Raw genomic sequence first — 21,196 nt, 5'->3', positions numbered from 1 at the left:
TTTATTGGCGTTTTGTTTTCGCAGCGACGTAGCCCAAAGGCGGGGCCATAACAAAATAGAAATGCTTGGGTCGGCATAAACTTTCTGTGGGGGCCCCAGACCCCAGACCCCAGGCCCCATGCCAGCCAGTTCGCTTCGTGTTGCCTCAAATGACATATTGGTGTCAATTAAAATGCAAAAGGCCCAAAAATAAAGCGAAACACAAAGCCAGGGAATCGGCAAACAAACCAACGCACACATTAATCATCCATTGCAAAATCTTTTTTAAGTTTAGCGATCCGAGAGCGAGTGAGATCGCCATGTCTCGCTGGGGCCAAACGCGTTTCGCGTTGGCGTTCGATCATGGCCAAATTTAAATCACATACTCGTATGTGTGTACAAATGTACATATATGTATGTACATATGTACATGGCGGACTCAGGTGAGGTAGGTGTGTCTCGGCCAATTGCCAACGCGCACGCCACGCACACGCAGCGCATTTGTGATTTTCTCAACTCGACTGAGATCGCAGATCGCAGATTTGAGATCAGCTGTGTCCAGCTAAGATCATTTGCAAGTGAGTTGTCGAACAGGTCCCCGAAATAAATAAAAAGCAAGTCGGGTGGGTCGCACCTCAGCTGAAATCGATTAACGCATTTTTTTAAATCAGTCGATGGCGCTGCTGGCCATTTACAATTAATTTATGTCAGCAGTGCACTTGAAAATATGTTAAAATCGCGATCTTAATTGGCACGCGTAGGCACGTTAAAAAATCGTTTTGGTTTTGGCTTTGGTTAATGATTAATTTATCTGTATTCAAACTAAAGTGAAATTTAAAGGGATTCCCATGATGAAAATAGAGCCAATCCCATTATTTTTTATTTCAGTTGCCACACTGACTCGATTTAAAAATCATAGCACAGCAATCAAAGGCCGCGTAATTGGCCATCCTTGACTCAGAGTAAACCCAAAACGTATCTCAGATCGTTGAAGCGTTTTTATATCCCTGTCCGAATTCATTGGCAAATCCATCAGGTAGCCCACATTAACAAACAACCAAACAACCTATAAGCAATCCCAAATTGAACAACTTTAAACTCCGCCAAACTGGTTTGTGTTCCCTCACTGTGATGTCACTAACCCAATTAGAAAGCAAGTGCCGCCAAAAACGCGAAAACAGATCCACAAATCGGACCCTGAAACAGCGGACAAATTGCTTCCATCAATTTAACCATAATAAATTACTTAAAATGTATATGCAGGTCGGCATAACGGCGAAAGATAAAAGCTTTTGCAAAAAAGATAAACTCTTGTTTATTTATAGCATTTTTAGTTAATTTTCGTTCGATGTTTATTGGGGGCATTATTGTCTGGCAAAAAATAAAATGTGTATATATATAATTAGGTCAGCAACTGTTTTTGTCAATCCCAATAATATTTCCATTTCGGTTTTTGAACAATTTTTGCGTGAATGAATAATTTGCTGAGTTTTCAGCTTGGCAACACGATTGCAGAATCGCAAAATGGGCAAAAACAAAACAAAAAATTGAAAAACTTTAGTGGTTGTCAAGTACAGTTGTGTGTGACAGTTGGACAGCTGATTGACATATTTAGTTGTTGTGCAAAATGGCACACAGGCCATGGGCCAAAAAAATAATTGTGTACTCGAGGGGAGAAATCGTTTCTGTGAAAGCACGCCTCCTTCACTTAGACACACCTCCCACAAACATTTTACATATACAGTTCTCCTATGACTCCAGAGGTCATGAAGGAGGCAGAAGAAGTTCTAGGAAAGTTTAAAGTTGAAAAACACCTTCCAGGGTCTCACTTTTGATTACCTTTTGTCTTGCTTGATTTATCATCCCACACTCAGGTTTGCAAATTAAAAGCGATTAAGAATACATTGAGCTTTGCTTCCTGCATTTTAAGCGCGCTGTTTAATGATTTTTCACATCTGATTGTGTGGCGAACAAAGACGGAAGATATCGGCTAGAGTTCAGCGTATATGGCACAAAGGTCAATACATCTAAGCCACATTTATCAAATTGACTTCTCCGACTGGGGGATTAACTGAAGGCAAACGTTCGAAACGAACGAATGCGCCTAATGCTAGAGATTTTACTTCGTTTTTATTTAACCAATCTCAGACTGAAAACCAGATTGTGACGTTCACAAAACTTGTTTAATACTTAACACTGCCCAGTGAATTATAAGAGCCACATCGATATCGGGTTGAAAGTCAAAGTGTTTCGAATTGAAAATCGTTTTTGGCAAGCATTAGGCTTTTTATTTTGGCTTTTAAGTTCCGCATTAAGGCAGACAGGAAACCGGCGAGTTAGAGAAAATAGCATCCATCCGAACCGCAGATTCATTGCCTTGTGATGCGCTGATGATGGCTAATTAATTTTGATATTGAGGAAAATCATTTTGGCGCGCAGATTCTTGGCTAATTATCTGCTAATATATGATATTATACATGCAAAAGTATACTCATATGTATGGCCAGACTTGCTGAGAGACCTTTGTTTATTAAGCTATTTTTCTGATGTTTTGCAAAAATCGAAAAAGAAATATGTGTACTAAAATCCACTTAACATTCCGGCTTTTAAGGCATTCAAAGTTCTCTGATAACTTTTGAAATGCACAGGCAAAGCTTTTTTACAAAGTGAGCAGAGAATTCTCTAATGATTTGGCTCTATCTCAACCAAAGTGAAGGGTTCTAGGCAAAGTTTTCCACCCTAAATGCAGCTTAAATTCCATTAGGTTAATTAGATATGGGAAAAACGATACAACAAATAGCCTGTGCTTTTGGAAAATCTCTGAAATAGATTCACTTAAAAAGGCATTTTAAGATCCAACACTCGAAGAAGACTTTCACGGTGCATTTTGGTGCAGTAACGACCGCAGCGGCAAAGTTTGTGGCATTTGCATTCGTAGTTTATGGAAATTGAGAGCGCTTGGCAACAGCAGACTGCAGCTAGCAGGCAAGCATAAACGAAAATCAACTGCACCGGGTCTACACAAGTGTAAAAGTATGTACGAGTATATGGGCATATAGATATATACGTATTGGCGATAAAACTGACCCACTTTTGGAGCTGCAATGCACGTACAAACAAAAACAGCGGCCAGCTCGAACGACAATTGCAACTTAAACTAAAGGCTATCTCGTACTGAGGCGTCTGGCTGCGAAAAAAAAATAAAACTCAAAAAAATAAATAAATGTTGAACGTCTGGTGGTCCGGTGGAGAGTGTTTAGCTTGGATTTTAGAAGGGGCAGGAGGTGAGGTGGGGCGGCGAAACAAGTTTCAACCTAGCACAACAAGGCTCGCATTGAAAGCACACAAACCCAAACGAACTTCACACCCAATTGCAAAACACCCACGGATTCAGCCTTGAAGTTCGATTCGGGGGAACTTAGCTCGCATGAACTCTAATTGCAGTGAAATTTTCTCGGAAAATTGTGGCCTTTGTGAGTCATTAGGGGAGTCCGCTGCTGTGTTGGTGGGATGTTGGTGGCGTGAGCTCATCGCCGTTTGAAAAATGTTTAGCTCATTGCCTGGCTACCTTTCTCCGTGCTGCTATTACCACTTGCCACAGTTCCCCACAATTCGACTTGCATTTCGCGTGAATTGAAAGTCGCCGACCTCGAAGACAAACTGGGGGAACTATAACAAAAGGCCAGAATCAAATATCTTCTTGTTCTAGAGAATCTCTGGTGGGGATTTCGTGTAAAACGTGTCCACATGTATTATGCATTACAATAGCACCGGAGATCATCATTCGGGCATCGTGATACTGCACGTTGTGACGCAATTTAAGACTGAGTAGATGACGTCAGAGCGGTGGCTGTTACAAAGTCCAGAGCTCGACATTTGATGTGTTCTAGTTGAAGTGATGCAACAGCAGCTAACTGTTGGTTTTAAGTTAGCTCAAAAGCAGGTCGAATTTAATTCTATCCTTAATTATGATTCCATCGAAAATAATCGAAAATTTTGCTATCGTGCTGTGTTGTTTCACATCGATATTTATGCAACGAGTATATAAAATCGAAAAAAATCAATAGGACCACTTATGGTTTACCTATTTATTGAAGTACCTTATCAATATATAAATTTTAATTTGAGGACAAGAGAGAACTTTCTTTTAGGTCACATAATTCACTTCGTTCGTTTGTTTTTGCTGCATTGTTTGAAGTCACGAGTCCATCGCTAGAGCTGTGAGAGCCATAAACTATAGACCAGACTAGATCTACTGATAGACACGCCGCGCCAACGGCGACTCAGCGGGTGCCTTTGCAACAGTGCCACGTCTAATTAGCACTTAACTGGCCCGAACCATTTGGGATTGGGATTGGGATAGGAAAAGTGACCGACCGACCGACTGGCCGAGTATTGTATCGATTCTGACGTCAATTGTTTGAAAATTGCGGTGCTGTGCATTGTCAATGCAATTAGACGAACTGAGCAACAGATCATGATACATCTATTGCTGGATAATGAAGCGTTGTACCTACTTAAGCATTGGTTATAAATACTTGAACACATCCGCACATGAATCGCAGTGGACATCTGTGATTCCATGATTCCATAAGAGATCAGGGAAAACTTCAAAAAGGCACGTGGCCAGAACACACTTTTGTGTGCAGGAGGTAAACATATACATATAATGTCTGAAACCACACTTGGGCCGATATTTATCCATCTTTGCGGCGATTCCAGCAGTGGCAGCATTATGCAACCATCTTTGTATTCCCTTAACCGATTGGCTGTTCTTATCGCCTGATGTCTGGCTGTCGAGGAAAAGTAAATTATTTAACACTATTCTTAGGGATTGTTTTTCCAGTTCGCTTCAACTGAAACTCCCCACACTTGGACAAATAAGAGGGGCCGAACAAATCGAGTGGTAAAAACCCAACACAACACAACCCGACCAGGCCAATAGGTTGTATTTTTATATTATCTGTCATGCTTTTTATGGTCTTGTTTATGGGTTCTGCATTTTGTTTTTCACTAAAGTGGAAGAGTAAAGCCAGCCAGCCAACGAGGGGCTCGACAAAAGTCACAAAGTCAAGCCATTCGATCCGCACATCGGGCGAAATAAAGCCACATTAATGTCATTAAGTCATTAAGTTGTCTTAGCAAATCAACTTATCATCGCTATCATGTTGTTTTTCACAACTTTTTCTTTGATTTTCGGTTGGGAAATTTTGGGACTTTATGATATCCGCAGTGCGAGAAAACGAAAGCTGTTTTATTGGGTACTACAAATATTTTAAAGAAGGAATTATAAATGTAAAGGCGTATAAATTCGTAACCATTAGTTTATAAAACCTTCAATTCGCATTATCTTAAACCATACACCATCAAGGTTTAGCTTACATTCTTCCTTGACTAGAGTCTACTCCATTAGTTTAAGCTGATAAGTAGTTTATATTTCCTCCATTTCTATTGTTTGCGCCAGTTCAAATCGATTATTATTATTAAATATTGGTATAACCTAAAAACCTTATCAATGTACTTGAGTATGGGAGGAACAACCTAATCATTGGCGCCATGGTTTCTATTATGGCTTTTTTTTTTAATTTAAAGAAAACATTGTTTTCTTCATCTACGGGCAGAAGAAAACGAAGGAGAGATTAGCATGGAAAGTAGAGCGTGTGAGTAGTTGTCTAGCTAAAGATTGTACTTCGTAAAACGAAAAGCAATGGCAAAGTATGCGATCGCCTGTTCTGGTTCTTATCATCATTAAATGTTGATCGCAGCTAAATAAAGCAGAGAAATGTACAAAGAGGCCAAAATAAGTGACGTCACTTGCTGTGATTGATAAGTGTTAAAAGAATAATAAAGGGAAGTATGAAAACGATTGTTTAAGGAAGCAAAACACGCTTCCGTATCATTTCTTATGCATTTGTAAAACAGGAAAATACTGTCGCAGAGGCTGGTGCAAATAAATTACATTTTATTTGACGCGCCTTTGTTGGGCGTAGGCAACAAATGACTAAAAAACTCATCTCTTTTCCTTTTCTGACTCAGGCAAGGAATACGCCACAATCCGTGAAATCCGCAGTCCGTAATCCGCAATCTGTTTGCTCATGTCCACTACGTGACAACTGAACCAAACGGAATGAGTTTATATACTATGCATATATACGAAATACGAAAGCAGATCAAGAAATGGGAAGTGTCCTAAAATATGAATGATATGCGACATCTGTTCGGGGTTAGAGAACTTTCCTGAATAAAATTGGGGCTACACCTGGCGGAAAGTGTAATAGAGTATCATGACTCAAGTGAAATATTCTTATTTATAAATATAATTATATTATAATTATCATTTTTCGTCACTTAAAGGATGAACTGATAAAAGTCGGAGATTTGTATCGCAATTGTGTTGCCCCAAAGCCAATTTTATTTCGATGATTGAGTTGAGTAATTTCCACAATTATCTGCAAGCAAATACGATTCTTATATGTTCACATTCTCATTCTTGGCTTTATTTGCCTTTGAATTGGCAAACAATTTATGGCATATTTGAAGTGTGGCATTTGTTAGCGGTGGTGAGATAAGCAATCCACACAGAAAAAACAGTCTGCCATTTTGTAAACAAGAAAAAAGCCTGATAAGCGCCGCCGGGAAGGGAGCTCATAAAAATATCAGCCTCAAAAAGCCTCACATAAAATATTATTTTATTTCTCGCCTCACCAAGGTCAAAAGCAACAACAGAATTAAACGCATAAATTCTGCGGCCGACAAGAGGAGTTGAAGTGAAGGAAAAACGGAATGCGCTTGGGGAAAATACTTTCACAAAGTGAAAAAAGAGGGAAAACGTTTCTAGGTGGCTAGAAAGGAATTCAAAAACAAAAAACATAAAATACAAAATAAAAGAAAGAAGAGAATCGAATCGAAATGAAATGCGTCGGCCCAAAGAAAGTGGCGAGAGCAATTGAATTGACCCAAATGACCATTATGGGTGGCAAGTTGCAACTGCAACAGAGGCACATACACTGTCTCTCAATTGAATTTCGTGGAAAAGGAAAAGTTGATTGACTTTAAATGAGGCAAAATCAAACAACATGCAGCAGCCATTTACCAGTTGCCACAGCTCAAAATGTGTCATCAAGTTCCGCTTGGAATTTTCTATTAACTCCGCTACTTGGTATAATAAATACGCAATCACGATGATTTATTGACAGAGCAATATGAATTGGATTTAGCCCAGACATGTGAAAAGAGGCCTAGAATGGCATGGCATTATGGTTTTTATAGACTTATCGCAATGAAGTATTGTTGATGGGATCGCTTTTTATCAAAGATACACATCCTTTCTTGTTTTTAGTCCCACTTGAAGATAATGCTAATCCTTCGATGATAGCAAATACTTGAATACTTGTTCTATTAGGGTTAGCAACAATTTTGTCTGTCAGCCATTCAAAACCATTGAGACTTTTATTTTGACTGATTGCAAAAGCGATTACAAGCTCGATTAGATTGTCCACTTGAGATAAATTCGATTGTTCATTGTGAACAAGCCCTAATATACGAATTTCAATGGTTTTCCATTCATAACTCTCGCCACAGTTCATTTCAGTTCATTGAAAAATACTCAGAACCAATTGTCATCTCTCGGGTTTGTTCATTGTTTTAAGAGTCTTGTACTGTCTTTTAATTGGGTCTAAATATAGAATCCTCCATTGAAATGCATGCCATCTCAGTACAAAGCAAATTCAATTCAATTGAACTAAATTTGTACTTCATGCCGAGAATGAAGAAGGAGGGCCACTTGATTGAATTGTATCTTTTTCTGTGAGCACGGCGCCCCACTCGAACATCTTTTTGCTGGGCTTTTCGTGTTTCTGGTTGCTATTTATGGATTGCTGAGACTTGAGACCTTGCCTAATCGAGATTAAGAATGGACCATCTTGTAAAAAATAAGCGGCGGTTTTCATGGCCAAAAGTTCATAACCGCTGAAGGCTCCGTTCATGACGTGTTCTTCCGTTTTTTTCTTCATTTTTGCCTGATAACACTTTTTATGAACAGCGTTGACCTTTGTGAAGATTAACGATTTCATGTTTTGCAATGTCTTATCAATTTGGCGTTGCCAATTTTGTCTGTCTTTTGTGTTCAAAAGGGGAAAAAGTAATTTAATTTCAACTTACCATTGCCTGCTCGATTTTGTTATCAATCGCAACTGCACTTGTTCCAGATGCACTGAAATAAAGGAGTAAATAGTTAATACAATTGCACTGATAGGTAGCACAAGTTTCTTATGTTATTTTGCGTGGCTTTTTATTTTTGCAAGGAGAAGCTAAGCTCCCATCAAATATTTAATAGCCCCTCATCATCCAAAGTCTCAATTAAAAACAAATCAAATACCCATTTTTACTGCCTACTTTCTGACCGCCGACAAACTTTAGCCGAAGACCTTCGAATGGAAGTTATTTTTGGCGATCCGGCCTTGCTGATGACAGCCGTAAATTGAGGTCAATATGACAATAAAACTTCCTCTACTTCGCAAAAAAAAAAATTCAAATAAAAACCGCGAACTCCGAATAAAACGCAAATCTCCCCATCTAATTGCAATGCCAAATGAGCAATTAAGTTGTCATAAGACAAAAGTGAAAGATGAATGGTATGAAAGGTGCTCGGACATTTTGATTGAATTTAAATCCGATGTAGTGAATTTTATGCAACCAAATCGGGTTTTCCCCATGCCACTACTATTTCTTCATCAATATGGACATATTTCTTTAATTACTGAGTGCAAGCAAAAGTGCAAATTATTTCATTGCCTGGTCGATCGATTGACAAACCATTATGTAACTCTAAAGAGAAGACGCAGGAAATGCTATTATATAAAATGCAAAATCACTCAATTCGATGAGGGAAATCATACGTTCTAGCAATAACTGAATTCCTTAATCATTTTGGTATTTTCATAAATATGTGCAAATAAAACATTAACTTCAAAATGGCATTGCTTTTTAAGATTCATAATCCTAGATAATTATTGCATTATTCCATTAGAAATCAATCAGAAAATGTACCATATCCATGTCCATATCTAACTGTTGCCTACTATATCAAACGAATTGGCTTCGATTTGAGCTTTAGAAATGCTTGCCGTACGCAATAATTTCTAATTATAGAAATGGCACGATACAATGGAGTGTGTCATCAAAGTAGATGGCCATAAGATAGTTACACCTTTGGGAAATAATAGAGTAATGAATCATCTGATAGCAATATCTATGCGGTTGCCCAAATTGGCAAATGCCGGGTCAGGTATTAAATATCTCTATGACAAAGAACATTTTAAGGATGTATGGATATGTGAATGGTTCACAATTTTTGGATAAACACACCCTGCCATTTTAAAGAATTATTCACCATTATTCACCGCAGTGTATAAAAGAGCCCAACCATTAAAAATGCACTTTTATGATAAACACATCGTGATGTGGATGCCTTTGCTGAAATGCCAATCATTTAAATGGAATGATATAAGATCGTGCAAAATAATTAAAGTCTGTGGCAAAAGCCGGCTGGCTGGGCAATCAAGAACGAGCGGAGGGCCAGAATGCCAGAATTATGAGTGTTTCGCTTTTGATTTACCCCCTGAGTCAGCCGGCAAGGACGAAAGCCGGAAAGTTTCTTAACCTGCACGGAGGAGTCAAGGGAACTTAGTTTACGACTTTCCATATCATCTCTCGCCTTGCCTGGGAAAAACAAGGCGGGGAAAAAAGTAAAAGTCTCGCCTTTGCATCCACACGCACGAGTACGAGTACGAGTAAGAGGTACGAGTGCAATGACTCATGTCGTGACTTTTGTTCTCTTTCTTTGGGCTATGGGCACAAACAAAAGGCAGAAAAATAAAAAAACATTCGTTCGCCAATGTCATTTTGGACACCGGTCAATGGCGCCATTGTGTTGCTGTAGTTGTTGCCGCTGGACACGCGGAGTTTTTGGCGAAAATTCGCTTTTCGCATGCCCATTAAATTTAATGCGTTTGATAATAAAGTGGGCAGCAATTTGAACAAATAACACACCTAATTATTTGTAGATAAATGGGTGCATTAATTACACATCGAATTCGGCTCAGTAAGGGGAACTTTTAAGTATTCATTAAAATCTACTTTACTTTAACGAAAATTGTAAGTTTATTTATGATTTAAGTTGGTTGGCTAAGTTGGTAAAATATCCCATTTCTCTATGTTGACTACCGACTTTAAGATACTGCTTTGATAGTTTCCAACTACTCTATTCAAACCATAACAATGAGGCACAGCTGGCAGCCGCACCACCATCATTAGAGCATCTATTGTTGCTTTGCTTCGTTATCATCTCGCCAGGTGTTATCAGCATGAAGTCCGACAAACAATATTCGACATGGTAAAAGCACGAAAGTACAGCCAAATAAAAATAAAGAAAGAGCAGCGAGCAAAAAAAAAAAAATAATATGAGAGTGTGGAAAGAAGAAACAAAATCACGCGACGAAAGAAAAAAAATAAAGCCACACTAATTATATATATATTATTCTTTTTTTTATAAAAAAAAGCACCGAAGTGAAGAAGAATAAACAATAAAGTGCGGGAAGAAAGTGCAAAGTTTATTGGGGTTCAAACACCGCCATCGAACGCTCGTAAAAATATCAGTGATGTCATTTACTTATTTACTTGTTTGCTTCACCTTTTCGTGCTAATTTAAAGATTACTTATTTATTTTATATTCGGCATCACTCAAAGCTATTAAGTCCACAAAAGTTTTCGGCATCTGTATTCTTCTATAAAATTTCCTTACAAACTTGCTGAGTAAGAGGTAATTTACGTTTCTATTTTTTGTTGCAGTTGGCGCCTTTTAGAAACGTGCCACTTTTTCTTTCCTTGACTCGCCGAATCAAAAGTAGTTTCTAATCCAAATCCAATCGAATGAAAACTCTGGCTAATTGCCAGGCTAATCCCTTGAAGAATGTCGCTGCTCTTTGGCATTTTCCCCCTGGCTATTTTCATTCAAAATATCATGATACGTCGTCGGTGACTTTTTGTGCGAATCACACGGCTTAAATTGTTTTAAGTGTTTCCGAAATTTTAAACTTGCGGATGGCGACTCTGCAATTCTCCCTAAAAATACAAATTGCTTGGCCAGCAAACGACCTCCGCTGACTTGGCGAAATCGAACAATGCATAGTAAAAACAAATATCGAAATTGTTGTCAGGCCATTGCTGATGTAAGCGAAATGAGAATTTGGCATACATACATACATGCATGTGTACATCATGCCATCCTCACCACTTCGAAGCCGTCGATGATTTCCCCATTTAGGGACTGACTGGCGTGGAATATTTGTGAAGTGTTTATTTGCATTTGGAGATCTCGAAAGTCGGGAACGATGACACTGAGTTTACGACTCCAGGAAGTTGGCGAACGAAAACAAAACACATCGTACAAAGTTTTCAGCAAAATAGATGCAAAAACGATCGTAAAACGGGAAATGAATTCATAACAACGTTTCAGTTGCGCAGAGGAAGCACATGGGCTATGAATGAATGTTTATTGTATTCCGAATAAATGTTTAATACGTGTTTTTAATAATATTTATGTATCAATATTTAACACACAATAATAAATAGCGGCAAATAAAAAGATTAAATTATTGAGCAAACATAATTAAAGGAATCATGTGGCCCTGACCCAAATAACATCAAAGTCGTGAAAAAGTGCACAAATGAAATAAGCGTCTATACAAAGAAACGGCAAAAAAAAAGGGTTGCAAGGAAATAAAAAGGCGGTTTAAAAAACGGCTGAAAAGAGAGTCGATAAAGAGTATATCGAAATGGAAGTCCAAGACCAAGACCGGTTCAGTTTAACCGCCTTACTGTAGGAAGCCTTAAAGTGCCAGCGAAACCAGCGAAGAAATGTCGCCAACTTGGCAGGCTTCATGGCAAGAGGCGCGTGGCAGGCTGCTCCTCGATGCGCCCCCTTTTCCCGAATCTTGCACGCCCATGCAAAGGCAAGCTTGCAACAAGTTGCCTAACTGGACGTGTAACGGACAAAAACAAAATGGGGTCAGTGCAAAAAATAGTATTTTATTCGACTAACGATGCGTTGGCCCGTTTTTCCGGTGATGTAAGGCGCCCCATAGACAGGAAGCGGTCAGCAGCAACCAGTCTTTCACACATAATTCGATTACTCGATTATTCGGTACGGTTTAAAGTGGATATGTCAAGCAATTTTCCAGCCAAACTAAAGCCAAGGAGATTGCATATCAGTGTCTCAAGTGCCAGGCTAAATAAAAATCCGTTTAAATTAATTTGCTTGTTTACCATACTGCAATCCATCTACTTGTATTTTCTTATTCAACGCACACTTCATTTACCAATATATTTAGAGTAGCCGCCGACTTATCCAACAGATAAATATTTATGTGTGCTTATGAAATCAACACCGCAACCCACCGATATTTATCATCGCCATCCACAACTTAGCACCTTCAAGTAAAATTGCCATACTTAGATCTGATAAAAGATCAAAAACTCAACTGCGTTGCCATGCACGGGATATAGTATAGTGCCCATTATGGAACTTCAGATGTCTGGGGTCTCGCTAATTGGTTTCCTAAGCAGCGAATCACATCAGCTGTGGGTCGGAAGTACATATTTTGCCATTTATTTATAGCCACCTGCTCAATTGTCGCTTGCTTAGATGTCTGAAGTTTTGTTTTCCTTTTCCCAGCGTTAGTTCACACAAATTCGCTTAAATTAGTTGCCTTCAATTTGACAGTTTACTATAAACAGCCACTGGAGACATCCAACATTAGTCACTACTTGGTTTGTCAATCATCAGATGGTGATATATAACCATTTTCTGATTTTATAACACTAAGTGTTACAAGTACTGTGCCAGAAAACTTGATGCCTATATAAATCTTGTTCGGGGTCTTAACAATAAATTTGTACCAAGTAAAATCTAGTAGTATATAGTTAACTATGACCAAACGGTTTGTAATAAATTCAGCTTAGATAATGCTCACACAGTTCAAAATATCCATAAAGATATCATAGGTGTTACAGTTTATTATAAGAACTTTAATCTGGCGGTACAGCAGTATCTCTGAACAATGTGAACAAAAATAGCAACCAAGCCATATAAACAGATTCATAAAATGTCCCAGCTGACGCTTACTTAACCAAAGTCTCTGGCAAAAACCAGTAGGAAAACAATTTTATCTCAGAGATAATTCCGTTTGCAAACAAGTGCATAACAAAGAGCTACTGTTCTCCCCACTGAAATAATATTTACTTTTTCTTTCGGGATGACCTTTTCCAGGTTGTTATCAGCTTGGACAATAACCCCAATGTTTGCTTTCCCACAGGCTATTTTTACAAAATTCGTTAATTTAAATTGCTTGCTTTTTTATTATAACAAAACATAACATAACAAAAAGTTTGAGTGCTGTTTCTTACACCAGGAAAACTATCGCATACTCACTCTGGCAGAAAGTAATCGATATATTTCATAACGACTTCGCGAACGGGATCCTGTTGCTTGCCCGAAATACTTGGATACATATCGAAATCCATATTGCCGCCAGTAGTATTATTGTTATTATTATTGCTGCCGGTTTCTGTTTTCATTATCGATATTACGATAACTAAATACGACGTTTTTCTCAACCGTTATTCTTATTTAAAGTTGTATGAACTTTATAGTTAAAATGCTCAGTAGCGATATGCTTAAAAATTGCTAGGGATTTTTCGTTTTCACGATTGTTTAATTTGACAAATTTGTTTGGGGAGGTCCCAGCTGCTTTTTCTTATTAGATATACACACACACAGTTGGGAGAGCCCAAACACTGGTTTCAGTGCATGTGCATGTGTGCAAACAGTTAATTCGGTACTCTTTTTACCAGCTTCCCTTTTAATGAGTTTCACTTGCATTTACACATGTATTTTAGGCGTTCCAAATTTTTAGGCCTTAGCAATGTTTTAACTTAACACACCAAACAAACAAAAACAACGAACTGGGGAGCTCTTTTATTTGTGTGCTCAGAGAGCGATTCAATTTGAAAGAGTGGTTCTCTCTCTTGCTGAATGCGGCTGCTTTCGTTATTCAGCAACTCCCTCTCCCGCTCTCTGCTTTCTCCTGGACTCTCTCACTGAGTGAAAAAGTTAAAAATGCGCGCGAGACGTTTTTCGCCGTTTTTCCTTTTCTCTGAATTTTGATATTCAGTGTCTGGCGAACTTTTGAGAATTGTTTAGACTGCTGGTGTAAACAATTTGCCAGCTTTTGTTCTTTTTCGGTTAAAACAATTTCGCTTTGTTTCTTTTTCTCCCTCTCTCTCTTTTACACGAATTGCAACACAGGCGCACAGATAAAAATATTTACTTTTCACACAATTAATTAACAACAATTGAGCAACGAAATAAATGAAAAGGCCAAGCGACAAAAGCGTCTCGAAGTTTTAACTTCTAGGCGATTTTCGTGTTTGAATGGAAAGAGCTCCTCAGCATAACTGAAAATGTTGACGTCGCTGCTGCGCTTCGCAGTCACAGTAACAGTCGCTGCCGCCACTGCCACTGCGAGAGCCAAAAAGAGAGCTGAACGTGCAGCAGCAGCAACAACAACAATGGTTACAACAGCTTTTCGGTGGTGGCTTTTTGAAGTTTCCAAGTTGGTGGAAGAGAAACCCAGAGAGAGAGAGAGGGAGTTAAACTAAGCTGTTGTTTTTGCATAAATGCAGAGCCACTGAGAGCACAACAAAACAGAGCTTGACAGCTAAAGTGGAGCTTGCAATAAATACCACTGTCAAATACTCGAAACCTTCTTCCGTTTTCATACAATATGGGTTAAAATAATGCATCCCAAGGAATTTGCTTTTTGTGGTAAGCAAATATGCGAACTAGACTGTAAGGTTTTTGTGGGTCGTTTTCAAGTGCACTTTACTCAATTTCTTTTAACTAAAACATCAGTAATTGGGCAGTGTCAAGCTATGGACCGCAAAACAAGAAGCCAAATTGTTGATTGGTCAGCTTTGCTTTTAACTTGAATACCGAACCAGCAGCAACGAGAAATCGTTTTACAGAGGCTTCACTGTACATATTGTCTGCGATCTTTATTATGGAACCCTTTTTCTCGACAGCGCCCCGATGCAATATTCCCATGGAGCACCACGTTTTCGCTGGTCTCGTGGTAGAGGCAAACAGAAATGCATGAAAAATAAACAAACAAGCGATATAAACACTGAAAAAAGACAGTGGAAGCCCAAAAAAAAACGAACGAATCTTTCCAATCAGTGAATTTTTAAGAGGAGAGAGACAGTGAGATACCAACACACACCCACACACACATGGACGATAAAAAAGCAACATGGCTGCTTTTTCAAAAGCTTTTTAGCTGAATTTCAGACACATCAGAGAGAGAGAAACCATACAAATGCGGCTTTGTCAGCAGAGAGCGAATGCCGAAGAGAGAATGTTTGCTGTAACGGCAAAAGAACTTTTGAAATCCAGTGAAGCGATGCAGCAGTAGCAGCATCAGCGACAGAAAGGGACGGCAAGAGACTCTCTATGCCACTTGACTATGACAAGTTGCCACGTTGAAGGCTCAATAACCCGTGTGCAAACTGTAGATTTTCCATACGCATTTCACGATTTTCCCACGCTGTTGCATTGTGGAATATTAAATATATTGTGCGGGTTATGCTGTTCCCGAATCAGCTGGTTTAATGTTGGTTAAAGGGGTGATTGTGGGTGGGTTCTGTCGATTAACCAAGAGATATACTGATCCAAAAAAAAAATTTGTATATGTAAACTTTAAACTTTACCATTTCATGATTTCTTTTCTGAACTTTCTTACCAATACTTTGCATTACTTTTTTCCAATTATTTATGGTTTTCTTTAAAGCTTACCCTCTGCGACCTTTTGGTTTACCATAACAACGTTTATTCAATAAAACTCACCTGCAAAGGAAGAGAAAACAATCATTAATAAATGTGTTTTTGGTACAAATAAACTTAACTTTATGTTCCACATGAACACCCAAACATGTGTATTTCCTGCTGTTCACGTATTTAGATTATCTACCCTTCCGCAATTTCACAACATTTGGTCGCCTTTTCTAACTTTACGACTTTTGCAACACCCCGAAATTACGAAAATTACGAAATCGTATCGAAATGTTGGAGAAAAGTTTTGTTGGTCACGCAATGAAAATGTAGCAGAGAAATGCAGAGAAACGTGCGTAGAGATTGTGCAGGAAAATTAAACAATGAAAAGCTCCTAGGGCGAAAATAACATAAATAATTGTCAGAATATATAGAGAAACTTTTACAATTTACACTTAAATATTTTGCATTCTTTTCCTGTGCTGACCTGAATTGATCCCATTTAGCTTGTTTTCCGTAACCTCAATATTTGCCTTGAACAAGCTGTTTTCCACCTCGATGAAGACCACAATAAATATAAATCTCGAAAATATGCAAATTATTTGTGCAAATTGTTTTCTTTGCCAGCTGCAAAAAGTGCAAATAAATGTCAACAAAGGCGATATTTGGTATTCATAGCTGACAAAGGCGAACGTGTGCCAAGCCTCACCGAAAAACAACACACATAAAACTGAATTCCAAATGTAACGCCGGCCAAACGGATAAAAAGTACTGGAACCCCCTTGTTAATGAGTGTTATTTTCGAGTGTGATTTTATTGGGTGGCAAACAGCTGTGCTGTCTGTTGATTTTTCGCACAAAACAGCATCGTTGTGTGGCTCATGCCACGCCCCGCCAATTAGCAAAGGCCCAGCCATTAGCGGTGAAAAGTCCAAAAGATCGGCCAGTTGGCAGTGCAGCATTATGTTGCCAGCCGGATTTTGCTTGGCCAGCAAAAGCAACAATTGTGTAACATAAAACAGCGTCTAATAGCCGTGAACAGTGTGGTGGCCGCTGAGACAAACCCACAATAAGATAGATGGATATTTGCAGGCATTGTCTTGTTGTTGTTATGAAACCGAAGCCAGCCCAAGACAACCAACAACGAACGAACGAACAACAAACGAACAGCCCAGGAGACATGGCAACATTTAATCGTTTGGCTTGGGGCTGCAACGTCGTCTGCGGTGCATCTTTGCATACCCTTTCTCACAGGGTCTATCTTGTTTCCTAATCAGCATTTCAGTTTATTTAGCATTTCGATAAAGATCATAAGGTATCTATTCTAGAAGTTGCACTACTCAAAGTGAAATATATCAATGATTATAATAAAATATCTTAGTTAAAATATATAAGGTCCTAATACTAAATCTAAAAGTTACCTCTTTTTTTATTGTCAGTAATAAAATAAAGAGTACTTTTAGATTCGCTTTACCATTTTTGTTTATGTTTTGTGCATTAAAAATCGTGAGCTCGGCTTCGGGTTTTTTGTTACTTTCATTTTCAGAGTTTTCCAGGCAATGGCAATTTAATGCCAGGCTGCAAGTCATTAGGTGGCGCCTGCACCTCTGACCCGTTGAAAACCTGCCCCTCAACCCAAGAGCGTTGAAAAGCGAAAGGCGAACTCACGTCAAGTTCAACCTTTGACCTCAGCACTCCGCAGTTGATGTGCTTGTTGCGGCTGTGTTGTGATGGGTGGGTGGTGAGTGTTAAACGCACAACAAGAAAAGCCATTTGAACACTGATTAGCGACTCGAATGCTTCCTCTCTAATTTCCACTTGACATGTCAATTCAGCATTAATTCGAATTGAGTGTCATTAATAAATGTAAAAACATTTTGCCTGACATTGGGTCGCCTAAGAAAAAAATAAAGACCTAATTGACATTGAGCTTCATTATTATGTGTATATCAATGGATAAGGTTTTTATGGGTTTCTTACGTTTTATTTTTAATTTCCTTATTAGCCTTTTAATCGAATAATTGTTTCCTTTAACTGCCTTGGTTAAATTTCGCTTACGAAATTCCGTCACACGTTTTAATTGAATTTGTATGCAAATCTGAGGCAGCCATTTTAATATAAATTTAAAAAAAAGTAGCAAGTAAATGTTAAGGTTAACTTGCCTGCGACTTTTGCCTTTCACTCACGCACCGCTGACGCAGTCGAGAGTCGTAAATTAAAAAGATAAATAAAGATGTTACTCATAAAAGCAAATATTAATGATACCGAAACATAAAGGCAAGCACCAAAAACAGGATGCACCGTGGAAATAGGTACTGTACATGATGTTTGTAAATCAAATTAATAGTCTTTTGCGGTTGTGTACGTATAAAAAGAAAATTATAAAATCCATTTCGGCGACTACTACATGTTCAGATGATACTTCATAAGGACAGGGACTTCTGCTGTGCAGCATATGTAATCACAAATCTTTTTTTTCTGCCTGTCTGTGCCCTAATTAAATGTTGTTATTTTTTTGTGACTTCACAAGGAGTCGTTTAATTTCCATAATAAAATGCGTATAGATCTGTCACCAATCCAGTCTTTATCAATCATGCAGTTTAATGACACTCACTAGGAGCAAATGTCACATTAGGCAAACTCGTTCTCTTTCATCTTTGAAAAGTGCGTGTTTGCCTAGATACATATATCCAAATATAGACACTCGAAGTATTCATAAATCTTTCAACAAATTGTTTGTTTGATGGTTGACGTCATGTGTTCGTGCGATTGTCGGCCGCATTCACTGAACATTGAAATGTTTGCACTTTGCGTATTTATCTTTTAATTGAGTCATAAAACCAACGAAAAGCCAAAAAGGGGCCAAACGAAAGACGAAAAATGGAAATATTTACAGTCAAAATACGATCGGTTTGCGATGGGCAAAGATAAGTAAAGTGACGTCAAAAGTGGCGGGAAAAAGCGCAGAGGACTCTTTGAACTCTGTGAAAAATGGTGGGTAAATCTAATCAAGGTGCAAGGTTGTGGTCGCACCTACGTAAGTGGATTGATTTTCAATGTACAACTGAGACAGCCTGGCGGCAGTCGAATACGAGTATATATGTATGATATACTCTCATCATCGTCATCGTTGAGACATGAGTTCGTGGCAAACATTTTAGCAATATTAAATCTACCTTCTATTTACGACTCTCGCTGGCGAACGTAATCTAACCGCAGCCGCGTAAACAAATCGGCAGGAAAGACACGTATTACAGGCAGCACTCACTTACTATACTTGCTATATAGCACTATCGCTTGACCGGCTATAGACTATCATTCATGTTTCACGTGCTAATCGTGTAAGTGGCGAGGAATATATGGAATTGGAAACGTGTTTGTGCAATCAAATCAATCTTAAGTTGCGAACCATGATAATGCCGCAGCCATAAGCGATTATGGTCTCTGAATTATCAATTCTAAGTCTGTTCAATTCCTTCCATTGTCTAAGCTATAAAGTAGTGGGAAATAAATAGGCTTTATCACCTAAGAGAAACCTGTTTTTGAACCCACCCAAAAGATGCGTAATCATGTCTACTATTAATCGTCATCTATATTACTTGAAATAGTGATTTACATTAATCATATCAATTAAAAATACTCACGATTTTTGTTACAATGCTCATTTAAAAACGTAACTAACTAATTTAATACATGAAAAATATATTATACTGGTTGCAGTGGGATCTCGGCATACTTGTACATTAGGAGTAACTCATCTACTTAATTTTGTAAGCTAGTTTAATTGATTCATGCTTCAAGAAATTTCTCAATGAATTTTTGCGTATTTTGGCACACCATTTATCAACAATAATTTTGTAAAACCACGAACAGTTTCGGCGAAAACAAAATTCCATTTCACACATTCGGGTAAATAACTTTTTAGCGATTGAACACCTGAAGCGCCCAAGCGAAAACACTTTTCATGGTCAATATAATTTGAATATGCCTTACTGAACATATGCTTGTACATATGTATATATATGTACAAAAGGTGTAAATATAGTAGTGCAAAATACAGACACAACATATGAGGGAGGCGTCGAAAATAGTTTTTACTTTTTCATCTTCGACTACAAAACAAGAGGAAGGAAATGTGGACAAAACTGGAATACACCTAAATGGGAAACTAACTCTTGGGATAATTAATGTTTATTAACTTTCTTTAAAAATAGTATTTTACAGCTCTTGACCTTGAAAGTTTCTGTTTCCATCACAGCATGTGTAATTTTTATTATGTTCTTTTCAGTTTGGCTTCACTTCAGTTGAGATGAACAGATGGCTCTGTGGAAAGTCGATTCTGTGGCGCCTCTTTCACCTTGAAAGCAACATTTCCATCGCCCCTCTGACCCATCGTCTGAAATTCAAGATTTATGCCTCCCCCGCTGTTATTGTTTATATTTCGCTAACATTTTGCTGTTTATATTCCTTTCTTTTTTTTTTTGTGTTTCGCCCTCTTGTTGTTCACATTTTGTGTTCACGTTAAGCGAAAATTTATTGAACATTATTCATTCACCTCCTGAAATGATTTTGCGGGGAAAGTGGGTATTCACACGTTCATAGAAGAAGGTACGGAAGATTAATTGTTGCATACTGTTTTGCATTTCGGTTCATTTATCATGACTTGACATTAAGACAATGTCAAGGTTGTTGTATAATCTCTATTTGCGTATTGCTTTGTTCGATCGGTCAGGTGATTAAAATAGTATAAAGCAGTAACTTCGATAATCAAATTTACTGGCGCATGCTTGTATAAATTATACCAAATTCAGGAATAAATGTATCCACCGCACAATTATTTATAGAGCCAATCGATAATCGCGATATAAATAAGTTGTTGCCGATTCCTTGTGATAAGCTCGAGGTGCGATTCGAGCGGTGAGCAGCTTTTCCCGCAATAAAGAACATGTGTTGCCGCTTTCACGCCGCTTTTCCACTTGAAAAACTCTTCTGTCCCCATCGCCTTTTCTGCACACATATGTATGTATAGGTATAGGCATAGGTATAGGTATAGGTATAGTAGTATAGGTATAGTGGTATAGGTATAGGAAGTGGGTACCGCAGTTATAAGCGCCGCTGGGCACGAAAAGGTCAAAGGTCGCACACGACCTTTTGAAGTGCATTTACCTTTTCAGTCGTTGACACAAAAAGACTCGAAAACTTCTTTCTTTTTTTTTGCCGTGCTAGTTGCTACGTAGTGGGCGTGGCTCAAGCCCTTTCCCACTTGTTATTATTGTAGTTGAAGTTCTTAGTTCGTCTGTCTGGGCTTTTTAAGATTTCTGAAAGCTTTTTG

General features: G+C 38.3%; 1 protein-coding gene across 9 annotated transcripts in view; it reads right to left on the bottom strand.

The window, feature by feature from the left end:
* LOC6527394 (protein bunched, class 1/class 3/D/E isoforms) overlaps window positions 1–21,196 on the bottom strand; it is a 92,932-nt gene that overhangs the window by 12,764 nt on the left and 58,972 nt on the right. For 7 of the 9 annotated variants that reach the window (XM_015197633.2, XM_015197632.2, XM_039370920.1 and 4 more), the window contains one exon: window positions 8,140–8,191. In XM_015197633.2, the coding sequence (XP_015053119.1) occupies window positions 8,140–8,191 (52 nt within the window). Of the gene's footprint in view, window positions 1–8,139; window positions 8,192–13,468; window positions 15,941–21,196 lie in introns of those variants that run through there. The other 2 variants (XM_015197638.2, XM_039370925.2) reach the window with 2 other exon arrangements.

The sequence above is a fragment of the Drosophila yakuba genome, chromosome 2L (assembly GCF_016746365.2).
Source record: "Drosophila yakuba strain Tai18E2 chromosome 2L, Prin_Dyak_Tai18E2_2.1, whole genome shotgun sequence".
Classification (NCBI taxonomy): domain Eukaryota; kingdom Metazoa; phylum Arthropoda; class Insecta; order Diptera; family Drosophilidae; genus Drosophila; species Drosophila yakuba.
This window is presented reverse-complemented; position numbering and strand designations above follow the sequence as displayed.